This window comes from Streptopelia decaocto (assembly GCF_964273445.1).
Source record: "Streptopelia decaocto genome assembly, chromosome: 2".
NCBI lineage: Eukaryota > Metazoa > Chordata > Aves > Columbiformes > Columbidae > Streptopelia > Streptopelia decaocto.
The window spans coordinates 152744179-152759715 of NC_138655.1; the positions used below are offsets into that span (position 1 = coordinate 152744179).

Genomic DNA, 15537 nt, shown 5'->3' on the forward strand with positions numbered 1-15537 from the left:
GTGAATGCAGGCACCGTAACACTTACCCAATTTTAAACAGTGTATGTGTTTGATATTTTGGGGTTAATGCTATTTGAAGTGCTTAAAAAAAACACCTCTCTAGCATATTGTCACTACTCCTCTCTTTTTTTTTCATGCTGACCGGAGTTACTCAAATTCAACAAATGCCTTTCTTCTCTCTTTCATTTATATGCATGTGCTTAGCTTTTGTTCCAGACTAATTCTTTTCCCCTGTCACAAAGTATTGTTTTCTCCTGTGTCTTTTGTCTCTTGTCTTTTAAAGTATTTTTGCTGTGCCATTTGGCTTCGCTCCAGCGAGCAGACAGCGAAGTGCAGTTGTCAGGATTGCCCTCCACAGATTCTCCAGATTGCTGCTGAGAACATGAAGGCACTTTTCTGCCTGTCGCAGGAACGCTGCCCGTGTGGGGAGGGACGGAGCACACGTTACATGGGCAGGTCTCAGCGCGCTGCTGTACTCCCTTGGTTAATGGGAAAACACTGTTGAGGGCAGAAGGTACAAAGAAGGGAATAGAGAATGTTCCTCTGCTTTACAGGGATCCTTTTTTCTTCCAACTACGGTTTGGCCGAAGGTTTCCACATTTAAGTTGGTTGCGTGACACTGTGGCTGCTCCTCATCCAGTAACTTCTAAGGTGCAGAGGAAAACTGATTTTCAGCGCATTGCATTATCTTCTGTGACATTTATCTGTCTTCCCGTGCAGGGAACAATAGCCAACTCGCTAACGTGTGTCCAGCTACATAAACGAGCAGAGAAGATAGCTGTCATGTTGATGGAAAGGGGACATCTACAAGATGGAGACCATGTGGCTTTGGTTTACCCACCAGGTAAAGAACTGCCATGTTCAATACCTCGATAGTCCCAAAAGTCCATCAAGATCCTTTAGAACAGTGCTGCATTGGTGGTGTTACCAACCTGTAAACCATGTTAATTGGCAAAACACAAAATATTTGCCTTATGCGTATTTCTTTGAACTTATTTGTACATATTTAAAAGAATTTCTCTTTGTTATATGTGCCTCGTTATTATTGCTTTGGGTTCAGATTAAGATTAGCCTGTGTTTTTAAATCCTGTTCCTTATAAGCAGTCAAATTTAATTACTGCTTTTCTTTTCATTTGCTGGAAATATACTATTTTATGAGCACACAGTTCTGCTAAAATATTCCATCTGCTGAGTGTTCTTAGTCTCACCTGTTGAATTCCCTCTTGGAAATGCTGCATTTCATGGGGGTAAAGCAGCAATAATTATGAAGTAATCAGTGTGTTTTTAGAGTAGAAATATGATGAATAAAGAGCAGATTATTAAGAAATACCAAATTGGAATCACTTTCTCTATAGATCTTCAACCTAGACAGCTCTCTGTGGCTTGGATTTTCATTCTCTGACATAAGGGTTTTTAAGCTTCTGTTAACCGGTACCATGTTTGACATTTCCTTGAAATTATTTCTGATCTAGTGCTGCTGTTTTATCTTTAGCATTTCATGTATGTTGGCGAAATAAACTGTCTGATTTAAGGTCTGTATTGTGATATTTGGTTTGTAAGGGCTGCAGGATACTGGTTAAATCTTTATAGGAGTAATTTCTCAATGGTTAATATGATAAAAACTTTTCCACAAAACAAGACTAGTATTTTAAATTTAAGTTTTGATTTTTCTGTATTTCACTTCCCCTGAATAAAGCATTTTATTGAGGGAAGAATAATCTACCAGTACTCCAAACCGTTTTCCACTGAAGGATAAAACAGCCCCCCTTGTCATCACAGCCCATGTACAGTGCCAGGGTGCTCTCAAACAACAATATTCACAGGATCTTGATGCTGTTGTCTGTTCAGCCTCCTTAGATGTCCTGAAGTATGCTGTCCACAATCTGCAGTCAATGTTTATATAGAATAACACCTAGTTTTCTGTTAGAAGCAGGATTTCAAAATCATTGCTTCCTTTTTTACTGAAAAACTTCAGGTAGATAAGGCAAAGCTGTATGTCTGAGTTTTAGAATGACATGGGAAATTATTTAATGAAACCTCCAGATACTCCTGTGGCTCATGGGCACAGGCATCATCCTGTCTGATCCTTTTGCTGTGGCATCTCTCCTCTTCTTGTAGGCTCTCATTTGTCCCTAAATGTAAATTTCAGAAGATAATTAATCTGTAGAAATCAGTCTTTTTAACAGAGTACTTCCTGATGATAAAAGTGGAATTCACCTAAATGATAATATCTGGCTGCAGCTTTGTGTGTCGCCTTTGGTTTTTCATGCTCAGAAGAACAGTACAATTGAAAGGAATCAGTGAAGCTGAACAAATACTGACAAGGGGCTGAAAAAGAAGTCTGTTAAAGGGCTTAGTCGCTCATTTAACCTTCTGTGTTGAGTTCCAAGTAATATTTATGCTGACATAAGCGTCTGTGATTAAACGATTTGATTTTCAGGGGAGGATTTTTGTTTTGTTCTTCATGCAGGAATAGACCTGATTGCGGCATTTTACGGATGCCTGTATGCAGGCTGTGTGCCAATAACGGTTCGACCTCCACATCCCCAGAACATAGCAACCACGTTACCTACCGTGAAGATGATTGTGGAGGTGAGCAGCCACCTGAAAGCGCACAAGTAGATTAGACGGGCGATGGATTTGTGTGGTCTTTTAAGAACGGTAACGTACGTGACTGGTGGGGTAGGCTGGAGAGCTGTATTCCTTCCAAAATCCAGGACTTCAGTGTGATGTAGGGTCAACGCTGCTGCACAGCACACAACCTTCTGACTTCCACTGTCACATTTTGCCACAGTTGCGCTACTCTTTGCAGGAAATATATTTGAAGTGCTTTCTTGTGTTTTGCCACATGCCAAGAACAGTAGGATTCCTCACCTGGCAACGCTGCACTGATTATTGAGAAAAATCCCAATGGAAAGCTTAGCTTGACCTGATGGTGATTTGTGCTCAGCTCTGCATATTGTCTGAGTATTTCCTTAAATATATTGATTTTTATAATCATTAAGAAATATTCTTGTAGTTGCTACCTGTATATTTTTTAAAATAGCAAATCTAAAAGGAGGGTACCTTCAGCATGTGTCATCTAAATTCAGTGCAGATGATATTTGCTGTAAACTCACCATTTAATTTCTTAGCACCACTTGCACAATTTCTGCTCTAGAGCTACTTTTGCTGATATCAGAAGAGTTCCAGTGATTTATCACTAGCACAGGAATTTGAAATATATGGCTAACATAAAATTAACTTAAGATAGTAAAATTATTCATATAAATGTCAGGCTAGGTTTTCCTTTATGTGAAAATACTGTTTATACACCAAGATATATCACTGTCACATAGGAATTGTTTTGGTCATGGTATTCTGTACTGGCATTCTGGGTTGATAGCTGATATAATCTGTTGGCAAAGTCATATTCTCACTATTAAAGTGTCTTTAGTTTCATGACAACACTATTGTCAAAGTGCAATTTTCCTGTCATTTGTAAAACTCACATGACTTTGTCTGCTTTGTGAGCTGCATTTTTTGTGCACCTTTCCACCTCCTGATTGGAAAAAATAAGACTAATATACCTGTGTCCTGTTCTGGCAGAAAATAGATCATTGTCTTGCTCATTTTCAAGGGAGAGTCAATCAGTATCCCATTGCATTATTATTTATTTCTTAAATTCCTAGGTGAGCCGCTCTGCCTGCTTAATGACTACACAATTAATATGTAAATTGTTACGGTCGCGAGAGGCGGCAGCAGCAGTGGATGTCAGAACGTGGCCTCCGGTACTAGACACAGGTGAGTACTAAGGCTGGGGGAGCTCCGTGTCTTCTTCTATCATTGTATTTGTTGAGCACTCAGAGGTGAGTCTATCATGGGATTAAGATACACACATTTTCTTTCTCTATTTTCACTAGACGATTTGCCAAAGAAGCGACCTGCACAGATCTACAAACCTTCTAACCCTGAAACGCTTGCTTACCTTGACTTCAGTGTCTCCACAACTGGCATGCTGGCAGGGGTAAAGGTAGGGACTTGTTGTGAAAGCTCCTTTCCTGCCGTCACACCTGCCTGGCTGGTTGTACATTGCTCTTGATTTGTTACTCTTCTTGATTTTCGGTAATAGAAATTGAATTGCTTCCTCCTTTGCTGTCATTATTTGATTCCATTAACATGAAATTAGTTCTTCTGTACTCACTACAGTACTGTGTGTGGCAGGTTGAGCCCATCTCCTCCTCCTCAGACTGAAAATTTCATTCCGACATGCCTGCAGATAGCCCAGTAACTCATCTGCCTGAAGCATTCTTCAACTGAAGCATCTATTATTTCCATTTTATGAAGGAAATGAGACTCGGTCACCCTTTTTCTACTTGTTAAGTGCCCATTCGTTGTTTCTTCCTTATTGCAACTGAACTGCTGGCCATGGGTTTTCAATATTCTTTTTTTCATACAATTAAGGGAACTGCTGATGTCTCTGGTATAGTAACCTGGCACAATACTACAGTAATCAGCAAAAAAGTCATTGATGGATTGTTTGATAAGCTTAGCCATCTTGAGCTCTTGAAATCTCTATTCTGCCATTTTCTCTAACCCTCTAGCCACAGTTCATCAAAGCTGTTTTATCTAGTTGGTTTCACCAACATGCAAGCAGAGGTAAAATCACTCTCTTATTCTTACCTGTTACTTCCTTATTCCTATCCGTTGCATATCAAGGATTGGTTTTACTGATATATTACAATTACAGCCTGTGTTGAATCCCTCATACTCTTTGGCATCATCCATCTGTTTTCAGAAGCTGTCAACATACTTTATAAACAAAGCAAGTATCATTTTCACAGTTTTCAGATGGAGAATTTAAAGCACAGAGCAGTGAAGTGACCAGCTTAAGGTTGACTGACGGTTAAAAGGCTGAGCTGGCTGATGGTCACGTATCAGACACTCCTGGAAGATTCATTTAATCTGACTTCAGATAACTACAATGCCTACAGATGTGGATTAGTCCTTGGACTCCTCAATAATCACCAGAGAGAAGCAGGGACTTTTAGAGTGTAATTTATCTGACTTATATGAAGCATCTATTTTTGAATGGGGTGAACATGACATAAGTCTTCATTTCTTCTAAAGGGAGACTTGACTGATTGTTTCAGATGCAGTCATCCATATTGAGTCAGGTCTGAATTCCACCTTATTGGACTTGCAGAAATGACTACTACCTATGCCGCGTCTGTATTTGGAGAGCTTCAAAGGCAGGGCAAGTCAAAGAAACTTTTCTTAATGTTGCTAAAGGGAAATCTAGATAAATCTCTCAAGGAATTCTGAATTATCTTCTGGTATCTGGGTCACAAAACCTCTAGAGCACTGACTCAGCAGGTTTATGTGAATGGTTCCCATCTACTAGAATATCAGTAGTGATTAATCAATTACAGAAGGATCATAAGAGGCCACAAGGTTTATACTCATAATGCAGTGGTGCTAAATTTAAAAAAAAGCTAAACAACCTATGCAGGTTCTGAAAAGTTGATAAATGTTTTGTAATCACTCTGAAAGTAGTAGATTACACTTAAGTTTTTCTCAACTTTTTCATTAGTTTGCACCCAGTATAGTGTAAAAATTCACAGAATAAGACCAGTTCTGGCCCTGTTTTACAGAACCTTTACTAAGTTTATTGGGGATGTTTATCTCTGGATTATTATTTCCCTAATACTGTTTTGCATGCAAAATCCTCCTCAATTTAAAAATGCATTGGCACTTCATTGTATTAAGAAATGTGTATTTAGAAATACGTTACTGATGATCAACAAAAGCTTCAAGTTACATTCAGATCCTGCAGTCATTCATCCCTTTATTCTTCCAGAAAGTTTACCTTGTTATCATTAGCTTTGCATACAGCTTGGAGCACATCTTTAAACCACTCACGGCTTTCTCCCTAAATCACTTCAAACTTGTTATTCATTCTGTCTCCCCTCTCCTTTCACGGTTATTTGGATGCCTTCCTGAAGGAAAGTTATGGTTTCTTAGATGTAAATTACATGTGTGTTTACACTGAGCACAAAGTTAATATTTATTTGTTTTCTTTATCCCACAACTGACTTAAGCACTTGGCGCAGTTTGGGGATGAGCCTCTCGAATGACACAGTTGATCATTTTAATTACTGTGCTGTTGTCTTTCAGATGTCTCATGCAGCCACTAGTGCCTTTTGTCGTTCTATTAAGCTGCAGTGTGAGCTTTATCCCTCCAGAGAAGTCGCTATCTGCTTGGACCCCTACTGTGGACTGGGGTTTGTCCTCTGGTGCCTCTGCAGGTGAGCTTTCTCCTCAGCCTTTTAGAATACTATTTCTATTGTATTATAACACAACAAACCAGATGATGTGAGTGATAAAAGGATGGGAAGAACAGGCAATACCTGTGGGACTGGCACAGGCAATAGGTATTGCTGGAAGCTATACGGAGAGTGCTGTAGGGAGGATACGCTATGTTTGAGTGGGACATCAACTGGCTGCTCCTTGACCTCCTGCTGTTTTACTGCTGTGTCTGCAGAGCCTGGTTGCTTTATCTGATGAAGGCAACACCTTAAGACAGTTAATTTAAGGAAGTGGTTTCCTGGTGTCCTCTTTTTCATTCTCTAAACTGAAAGCACAAGTAGATAATCATGGACTCCCTCATTTGTGGGACTAATGGATTTGATTTTTGCAGACATGGAAGTGTGTTTTCTTGCATAATGATACTTCTATGGCAGTAGCAAAGCTGTCAGGGAAAAAACATTTCTAGTGAAAAAAGCAAATCAGCTTTTTTTTTGTTAATAAAGTTTAGAAAGTTAACAATTCTGTCAATCTCTATACCCCAGGGACGTTACGGTTCAGCATTCAAAGCACTTCCATCGATTTTTTTTCTTACTTTTTTTTTAAGATAGCGGGGTTGATGCAGAGGCAAAGGAGAGGAGCTGTGGGAATGTTAATGGAGGACATTTTTCTGAAGACATCTTAGAGTCACAGTAGTCTGACATTTTTGCTCTGTTCATAGAAAGTTCTTTGATGTTAGCAGTACTGCTATTTTTAGTTATTAAAATGGAGATAACCCAAGATAATAAAAATACTCTGGATAAACTTTTTATCCATTTACTGAATACCTGAAGAAAGCGTTATTCGATAACAACTGTGACGATTTGTTTTCAGCAAGTGACGTTTATTTAAAAGTAGGCTATTGGCCTCTTTTGTTGCCCATCTAAAATACTTGTTATTAAATATTAAATGGGCCAAAGATTAACAGTATTGTACTTTCTTGATCCATTTTTCTTCATTTAAACGATACTTTTTAAATATTATTTCAGATTTTACTCAGGAATTAGAGCTTTTGTGTATTGAAAAATCATTTTGTTTCAATATCTTATTTCCCCAAAACAAAAAATAAAAATACTGGGGCTGCAAAAAAGCTCAGAAAACCTTTCAGAAATTTTGATATTTAAATTAAACCACTCTGTTTTAATTTTTTAAATGTTGATTCTTTGAAGTCTGTTGAATATTTCTTATGTAGACTTACGTGTTCCAACATTCCCTGGTGTCAACACTGTTAGGCCTTTGCTCTGCTGGGGGCTGAGCCAAATCTGCCATGATGAGACCAGGGAAGGACACAGCGAGTCCAGCTGAGGAGAGTGTTACTGTCCGGGATAATGATGGCCATGGAGCATCGAAGAATAACTTCTATACAATATCATGATAGAGCCATAAAATACAGATAGAGCTGACCTGTCCCAAACCCAAGTAATTTGTGGTGCCTGTGACTCTGCTGAATGCAGAAATGTTTGTTTCTTTCAGAACTGTGTTTGCAACAGATAAGCATTTGCTGCCCTTACTGATAATATTCAGACTTTTAGGAGGAGAAGGTTGTTTATGACTGACAGGTGAATGAGGCAGCAAACCTTTGGAATAAAGCAATCAAGGTCTGTGCCTCTCTGCAGCTTGTAGAAGGAATAGACAATTTTATACCACTTTCAAAGAAAAGAAGCGAAACAAAGGAGTTGAAGGAGCTGAGATCAGGCCAGCAACTCTCTAATCTTATGAACCATCGTGTCAGTCTCTTCTTTGCCACTGATCTCCTGTTCCTATAAGACCAGAAAAATTGCAGGCTGCTTGAATTGTGACTTGTCATTTAGAGAAAGCTGACAGCAGATACAGCTTCATTAATTCCACTTACAAAATGAATTTCCATTTCATTACTATTTTAGAAATGAGTATTATTTGATGTGATAGCAAAAAATACATCCTGGAGGTTATTAGACTCTTTCTCTTCGTAACATGAAACTTTGCAACTTTGCATTTTACTCTTTGTAGTTTAGCAGACCAACATCCCCCCCAACATTTTGCAGCCCAGATTTCTACCTCAGAGGATTCTACTGTGAAGTTATGATTGTCTGTCACCACTCCCATTAACTAAATTAATACTTCTAATGGCGTATGGAAATGAAGTTAGATCTTCATTTTTCATCAGCCAGGGGGTTTTGAGAGTTAAATAGGAATTCTTCGGTTTAGGACCCCAGCAGGAAGAGAGAGCAGCCTCCTGTGCGTGCTGCAGTTAAAATGGCAAGTACATTATAATCCCTTTATTAACTAGACCAAAGGAAGCGCTGACTAAGAAATGAAAGAAAAACTAACGTTTTATCCCCGTTGTAGGTGATTAAACGTTGTGCTGGCCCGCTCCAGTGCGGTGCCCCAGAATGCCCCATTCTGTGAGGTCAGAGCTCCTTAGGAAAGCTGCTGGAGCATGGAGCCAGCCCTTTGGTAAGTTTGGAATATATTGCATAGTTTTGCAAAGTTTTTATTTTTGAAAATTTATTATTTTATGGCCTGAATGGTATAAAATAATAAAGAAAAGAAACCTTGCAAAGCAGAGCAATACATTTAAAAAAAATGAAAATCTGCATTCCATCTAAACTGGCTGCATGCTCCAGCAGGGTTTCCTTGGAACACTTGTCATAGAACAGCACGTCCTGGCTGTGGTGGCCATCATCAGCCCCGTGTGAGTTCACAAATCCCAAGCTTCCCTATTTTAAAAGGTTCTTACTAATGACTCAATAAAAGAATAAAAGAATACATTCTTTTTGGTTTTTTTCCTAGTATTCTGACTTGCATTACATGTACATTTTAAAATTTATTAAATTCTCTAAAAGAAAAAAAATATGTGTCCTCTAATGTAAAAAAAAAAAAAAAATCAGTACTGAATTCCATTCTTCAAAAACGCTTCCTGAAATTAAGTTGTCCCTGTCTTAATGCTTCTCACTGTGGGGCAGAATAGAGCATTCTACAGTTTGTTAGTGAGGGTTTACTTAATTGGTAGTTGCTGAGTGATGCTATAGAATAAGAATTTTTCCTCCATTTTAGCCCAGCTAAACCAACCCATATTACCATTCTACTTTTACTGCTGGAAGATAGAATTGTCCTTGCTGAAAATAAAATCAAGTTCCTTGATAATTTTAGGTATATATGTTCAGAAGCAGAGATTGTTGTGGTATAATTCAGTGTGCTAGGACTCGTTAATTACTGTTAGGTTTTTTAGGGTAACTTGAAGAAATCTGGCAGGCATGAGCATTTCACCCAATTTCCAGCCCATTTATAGCAAATTAAGGGAAGACTGTATAAAGAAACCTAAATGCCACATCAGAAAAGGATAATTCTGAAATGGGAAGTGAAGGATAGGAACATAACTATCTCCCCTGTGTTTTGCAAAGTGCGTAACTGGGGCAGAAGGAACATCAAGGTGCGTCTGCCCACGTCCTGCCATGTACCCGTTTCCCAGGGAGTCTTTGGCCAGGGGCAATTTGTGGAAGAGGCAGTTTGCATTTCTTCCACATTACAATAGGTCTGTTCAACCTGCCTCCAGTCTACAAGGTTCAAGGGCAGCCGAAGGCCTTGAGTTACCTGATAGGCAAGTTCTGCAGTGCCTTGACCGAGTTTACTCCACTGGATGTGTAGACCTGCCTGTACACGCCTTAGGACATCTCTATTGCCAATGCCAACAGAAATGACACTTCCGTGTGCGGCGCCCGTTAACCTCAGGCTGAGTGTTCTCTATGCGGAACAAGATGGTCATCTCTCTTTTTTCTTCAACACAAGATAGAAACAGTGGCCAAATTTTTAAAACCTGCTCACCTGCTTTAAGTATTTAGATAAAGGGACTTCATGTTGAAATGGCCCGGAGCAGTCCAAGTTCCACCAGGTGCATGATTCCCACTCCTGGTGCTGCCAGGTGATATGTTTGTGCTCAGGAACCATTAGCAACATGCTTCCCCATGAGAAGTTATCTATCAGTTCAGAAGAGCCCAGGAGCAACGTGGAGCTGTGTTAGAAAGCTTCCCGTGTGAGGCTCAGGGATTGCTCAGACACGTCTCTGAAAGGGGGATGTTAAAGCCATTTGAAGCCATGCCGGTACCAAGAAGTTCTAGTTAAGCTCTGGCTCTCCTTCTGGCCAAACACTGTCCCAGCAAGCGGTGCAGGCACTACAGGAACAAAATAATGGCATTTCAGTGTTAACTAAAGCCAGGTATCCGATTGGGGTACCAACACCAGAGTGTGAGCTAGAGCAAAGTGCTGGGCTATGGCAACGCTCTCACCAGCTCTCAGTACCCTGATGCAGACATTGTAAAGACTGGACCTAGTCTCAGCACCAGAAGCCTATCAAGATTTATGGGTGAGATCTTTTACTTTCTGGGAAAATCTGCATGCCCTACACAATGACCCTTTTTCTGTATGTTAGTTAAACTTATTTTTGAGTTGTATCTGTCTCTCTGGTACTGAATGCTTATCTGCTTGCCATATGCAGTCATGCTGCTAGTGCACTGTGTGCCAGCTGGGTATCTTTGGACTCCTCAGGTGGTGTGAAGTCCTTTACTTGTTCTCCAAAAGCTATGTGCCAAGGGAGGCTTAGGTTGGACATTAGGAAAAGGTTCTTCAGCCAGAGGGTGCTGGAGCACTGGAACAGGGAAGTGCCACGGCCCCAAGTCTGACAGTGTTCAAGAAGAGACTGGACAACACCACCAGACACATGATGTGAACTGTGGGGTTGTCCTGTGTAGGGACAGGAGTTGGACTCGATGACTTTTGTGGGTCCTTTTTAACTCAGGACATTCTATGATTTTATGATGTAGTTTTGGCCCAAGTCCTGTGAAGCCTGAGTCAGACATATGTCCAAACACTCTCCTCTGTGGCCTGTACTGTCCTACAAGCTCCCGTCTAGATGATTGTGAAGGCTTTTGCTCAGTCCTGTTCAGGCTCCCTCAGTGTGCAGACTCTTTTCACAGACTTGGAATTGTGAGCATAGCAACTTCCAGGCTCTACCAGCTGCCCAGTTCCCTTACCTGTCTCTCATCGCCAAATGCCAAATATCATCTGTAGAAATGCAGAAACTAAATGCATATATTTATAACACTCAGCAGTACCTACCTGCCTCCTGCAGTTCAGTGGGAAAGCAGCTCATATCACCTGAGAGTGACACCGGGAGTAAGGGCAGCAGTGGGTCAGTAGCCTGCCAGAATGCAATTGAAATTGCAGTTGTCATTTGTTAGCATTTGTTGCCCTGCTGAAATTTCTGGAACTATACAAAAAACTCAGACCTTACTGTTAATCTCCCTCAGCACAACACGGGGTAAATCTTTGATTCAGTGCAACAGTTAATTGCCAAGATGTCCTTCCAGGCATCTCCATGTGCTGCCAAAACAACCTGCCAGGCAGTGGAACCGGTGTTGTGATCAGATGGCGCCGTCATACCAAAATACATCCTGCTGTGTTTAACGGAGTATTCCTGTCCTTGGGCAGCCCTTGCTTGTGCAGGCAGACAAGGCTCCTCACTTACTGCCAGGATTCAAGGCTTTGTCCACCATATGAATACTCTTTTTTTCCCCAGATTGCTTTGCAGTCCCCTAAAGGAACCCAGCATGTCTCAAAAGTGATCTCCCACCTCAGCTACTGCTGCAATTCACTCTGCATCTGCATCCCAGAAGTTATTGTCACAAGATGATGCAGGGATGCTCTGTGGTCACTGTCCTTTTTTGTCCTCTTTTGTACCTAGTTCTGTGCATTTGCTAAAAATGGTGCAGACTGACAGACAGGTGTCCAGGGCTGTCAGCTTGGCTCTGCAGTTCTGCACTGTGTCTACTCCTGGTATAAGATTCACATCAGGAGACAGAGTTACGTTTGTGACAACAGATTTCTACAGCAGTGGAAGAAACTATTTTACTTCTGTTCCGTCCCAGTATTTGTGTAACTAAATTATTATGCCTACTTCAATATAACATATATAGTTGTAATTTTAGAATGGTAATTTTAGCTTCTACGATTTATATTTAAATCCCAAACTTTTCCTAATAGCCCATCTGATCTCTTGATGCCACAGTGTTCACCACACTTGTTGCTTTCAGTATGAGAATAGCAAAGCTGACTGCTTAACCATCTCTCGATGACTGTGGTGTTCCAAAGTGAGGTGCAACAGTCAGTGTCTCAGTTTCAGCATTAACTCTACCATATTTGTAATGTGCCATACCTAGGTGTACCTACCAAACATCTCTACTGTACCTAGAATTACATGGAGGCAGCACTGACAGAACGTCCTATGGGTTTGGGACCATATCTAGTTTTATCCAGCATCTCCAGAGGAGCCTTCCACAACTGCAGACCATTCGAGCACATGGTACTCTGCTCGGTTCTTGGCATCCGTACTGAGTAACCACCCTCTAACATCTCACGGTGATTTGAAGGAGTGTCTTTTTTTTCTCAGCTTCTCTCCATCAAAATATTGGTGACATACAGCTTCCCAGAGGTTAACATAGGAGAATAAATCCATAAATCCATGGGTCCAGATGGGATGCATCCGCGGGTGCTGAGGGAGCTGGCTGAAGTCATTGCTGGACCGCTCTCCATCATCTTTGCCAAGTCTTGGGAAACGGGAGAGGTGCCCAAGGATTGGAGGAAAGCAAATGTCACTCCAGTCTTCAAAAAGGGCAAGAAGGAGGACCCGGGTAATTATAGACTGGTCAGCCTCACCTCTGTCCCTGGGAAAGTAATGGAACAGCTTGTCCTTGGTGCCATCTCAAGGCATATCAAGGATAAGAGGGTTATTAGGGGCAGTCAGCATGGCTTTACCAAGGGTAAGTCATGCTTGACCAACCTCATAGCCTTTTATGAGAATGTAACAAGGTGGATGGATGATGGCAGAGCGGTGGATGTGGTCTATCTTGACTTCAGTAAAGCCTTTGACACAGTCTCCCACAGCATCCTCACAGCTAAGTTGAGGAGGTGTGGTCTAGACAATAGAGTAGTGAGGTGGGTTGCAAACTGGCTTAAGGAGAGAAGCCAGAGAGTGGTAGTCAATGGTGCGGAGTCTAGTTGGAGGCCAGTATCTAGTGGAGTGCCTCAGGGGTCAGTGCTGGGGCTAATATTATTCAATATATTCATTAACGATTTAGACGAGGGAATAGAGTGTACTATCAGCAAGTTTGCTGATGACACCAAGCTGGGAGGAGTGGCTGACACGCCAGAAGGCTGTGCTGCCATCCAGAGACCTGGACAGGCTGGAGAGTTGGGCGGGGAATAACCTGATGAAATTTAACAGGGGAAAGTGTAGAGTCCTGCATCTGGGCAGGAACAACCCCAGGTTGGGAAATTACATATTAGAGAGCAGTGTAGGGGAAAGGGACCTGGGGGTCCTGGTGGACAACAGGATGACCATGAGCCAGCACTGTGCCCTTGTGGCCAGGAAGGCCAATGGCATCCTGGGGTGTATTAGAAGAGGGGTGGTTAGTAGATCGAGAGAGGTCCTCCTTCCCCTCTACTCCGCCCTGGTGAGACCACATCTGGAATATTGTGTCCAGTTCTGGGCCCCTCAGTTCCAGAAGGACAGGGAACTGCTGGAGAGGGTTCAGCGTAGGGCAACGAAGATGATTAAGGGAGTGGAGCACCTCCCTTATGAAGAAAGGCTGAGGGAGCTGGGTCCCTTTAGTTTGGAGAAGAGGAGACTGAGGGGTGACCTTATTAATGTTTATAAATATATAAAGGGTGAGTGCCATGAGGATGGAGCCAGGCTCTTCTCGGTGGCAAACAATGATAGGACAAGGGGTAATGGGATCAAGCTGGAACACAAGAGGTTCCACTTAAATTTGAGAAGAAACTTCTTCTCAGTGAGGGTGACAGAGCCTGGAACAGGCTGCCCAGGGGGATTGTGGAGTCTCCTTCTCTGGAGACATTCAAAACCCACCTGGACATGTCCCTGTGCGACCTCACCTAGGGGTTCCTGCTCCAGCAGGGGGATTGGACTGGATGATCTTTTGAGGTCCCTTCCAATCCCAAACATATTGTGATACTGTGATACTGTAATAAAGTCTATGAATTTGCAAGGTTAAGTGGCCACCAGGAATATTTTGTTGCTTGGAGTGATGCACAAAACCCACATAATGTTTCTGAGATTGATTCGGGGAGGTGAGCCAAGTTGTGACTGACATTGTGGTGGCCAGGTGCTGCATAAACCACCTCAGCTGTGGAACTGGCACGTTTACCATGGCATTATATCTTTGTAGTTCCTCTCCTAGCTCTACCAACTGCTCTAGCAAATCGAATTATATGCTTGGGTTATCAAACCACAGCTCAGTAGGCAAAGCCTGTGTTGGTTATCAAGTTCCCAGGCACAGTATAATCTATCTGAGGTTCTGCACCACAGAAAGTTGCCATCCTGCAACGTATTTCCTGCTGCCCTACAGTTTATTTCTGAACTCCTCAGTATTTCTGAAGGATTAGAGAACTCAGAAAAGGTACTAGCAACATTTCATTTATTTCTGTCTGATCAGAGTGATATTTATTTTTAGTCAAAGTCTGATGACAGGAGTTTGTGTTCCCCTCAGTCTGGAGAAGATGTGGTTATTTTGCATCCAAATCCTCGTGCTTGGCTGCATGGCTGTCAGTGGGAGGTTAAGAGCAAACACAAGTGTCTTTCTTGTCCAGCGTAAGTTGATCAAGAGAGGGAGGCAGTTCACCTGCACTCATCAGTGTTGCTGGGGGGAAGGATTTTTCTTTGGTGTAAATATGTATTCCCAGTTTCCACTGTTATGGACTATCTCCTGGTAAAATGCACTTGGAATCAATTTTCTGTTCTACTAAAAGCCACGCAGCTTTTTCCTCCCTTATTACTGTGGAGTTTGTGTGGTCACTTTTCAGTACAGGGGTAAAGTTTGTTCTTTTATTTTTGTTTTTATTTTGGGATGTTCTGCCCAGTTGAATAAGTGTCACTTGGGGGATCTTAATGTAGTTCTGAGTAATAGTTTTCCCACATTTGACCCCCTGACAGCTTGTTTATTATTGTGCAGAAGTTTGGGGTTTTTTACCTGATATTGGTTGCATCCACTAGAGGAGTTCAGATATGGGGGGAAGGTTTTGATGCTGAATCTCTATATACTGTGTTTATACAGATTGGAGACCATCTCAGGTTCTTACTTGAGTGGTTACAGATTCCTGTGTGTAAGAATTACGTATTTACCAAACAGATCACACAACTTGATTGTTTATGGGGCGCTTAAA

At 41.6% G+C, this 15537-nt stretch overlaps 1 protein-coding gene across 9 annotated transcripts in view; it reads left to right on the forward strand.

The window, feature by feature from the left end:
* DIP2C (disco interacting protein 2 homolog C) overlaps positions 1-15537 on the forward strand; it is a 326391-nt gene that overhangs the window by 268906 nt on the left and 41948 nt on the right. For all 9 annotated transcript variants that reach the window (XM_082043979.1, XM_082043982.1, XM_082043981.1 and 6 more), the window contains 5 exons: positions 721-844; positions 2471-2592; positions 3672-3783; positions 3903-4012; positions 6157-6287. In XM_082043979.1, the coding sequence (XP_081900105.1) occupies positions 721-844; positions 2471-2592; positions 3672-3783; positions 3903-4012; positions 6157-6287 (599 nt within the window). The remainder of the gene's footprint in view (positions 1-720; positions 845-2470; positions 2593-3671; positions 3784-3902; positions 4013-6156; positions 6288-15537) is intronic.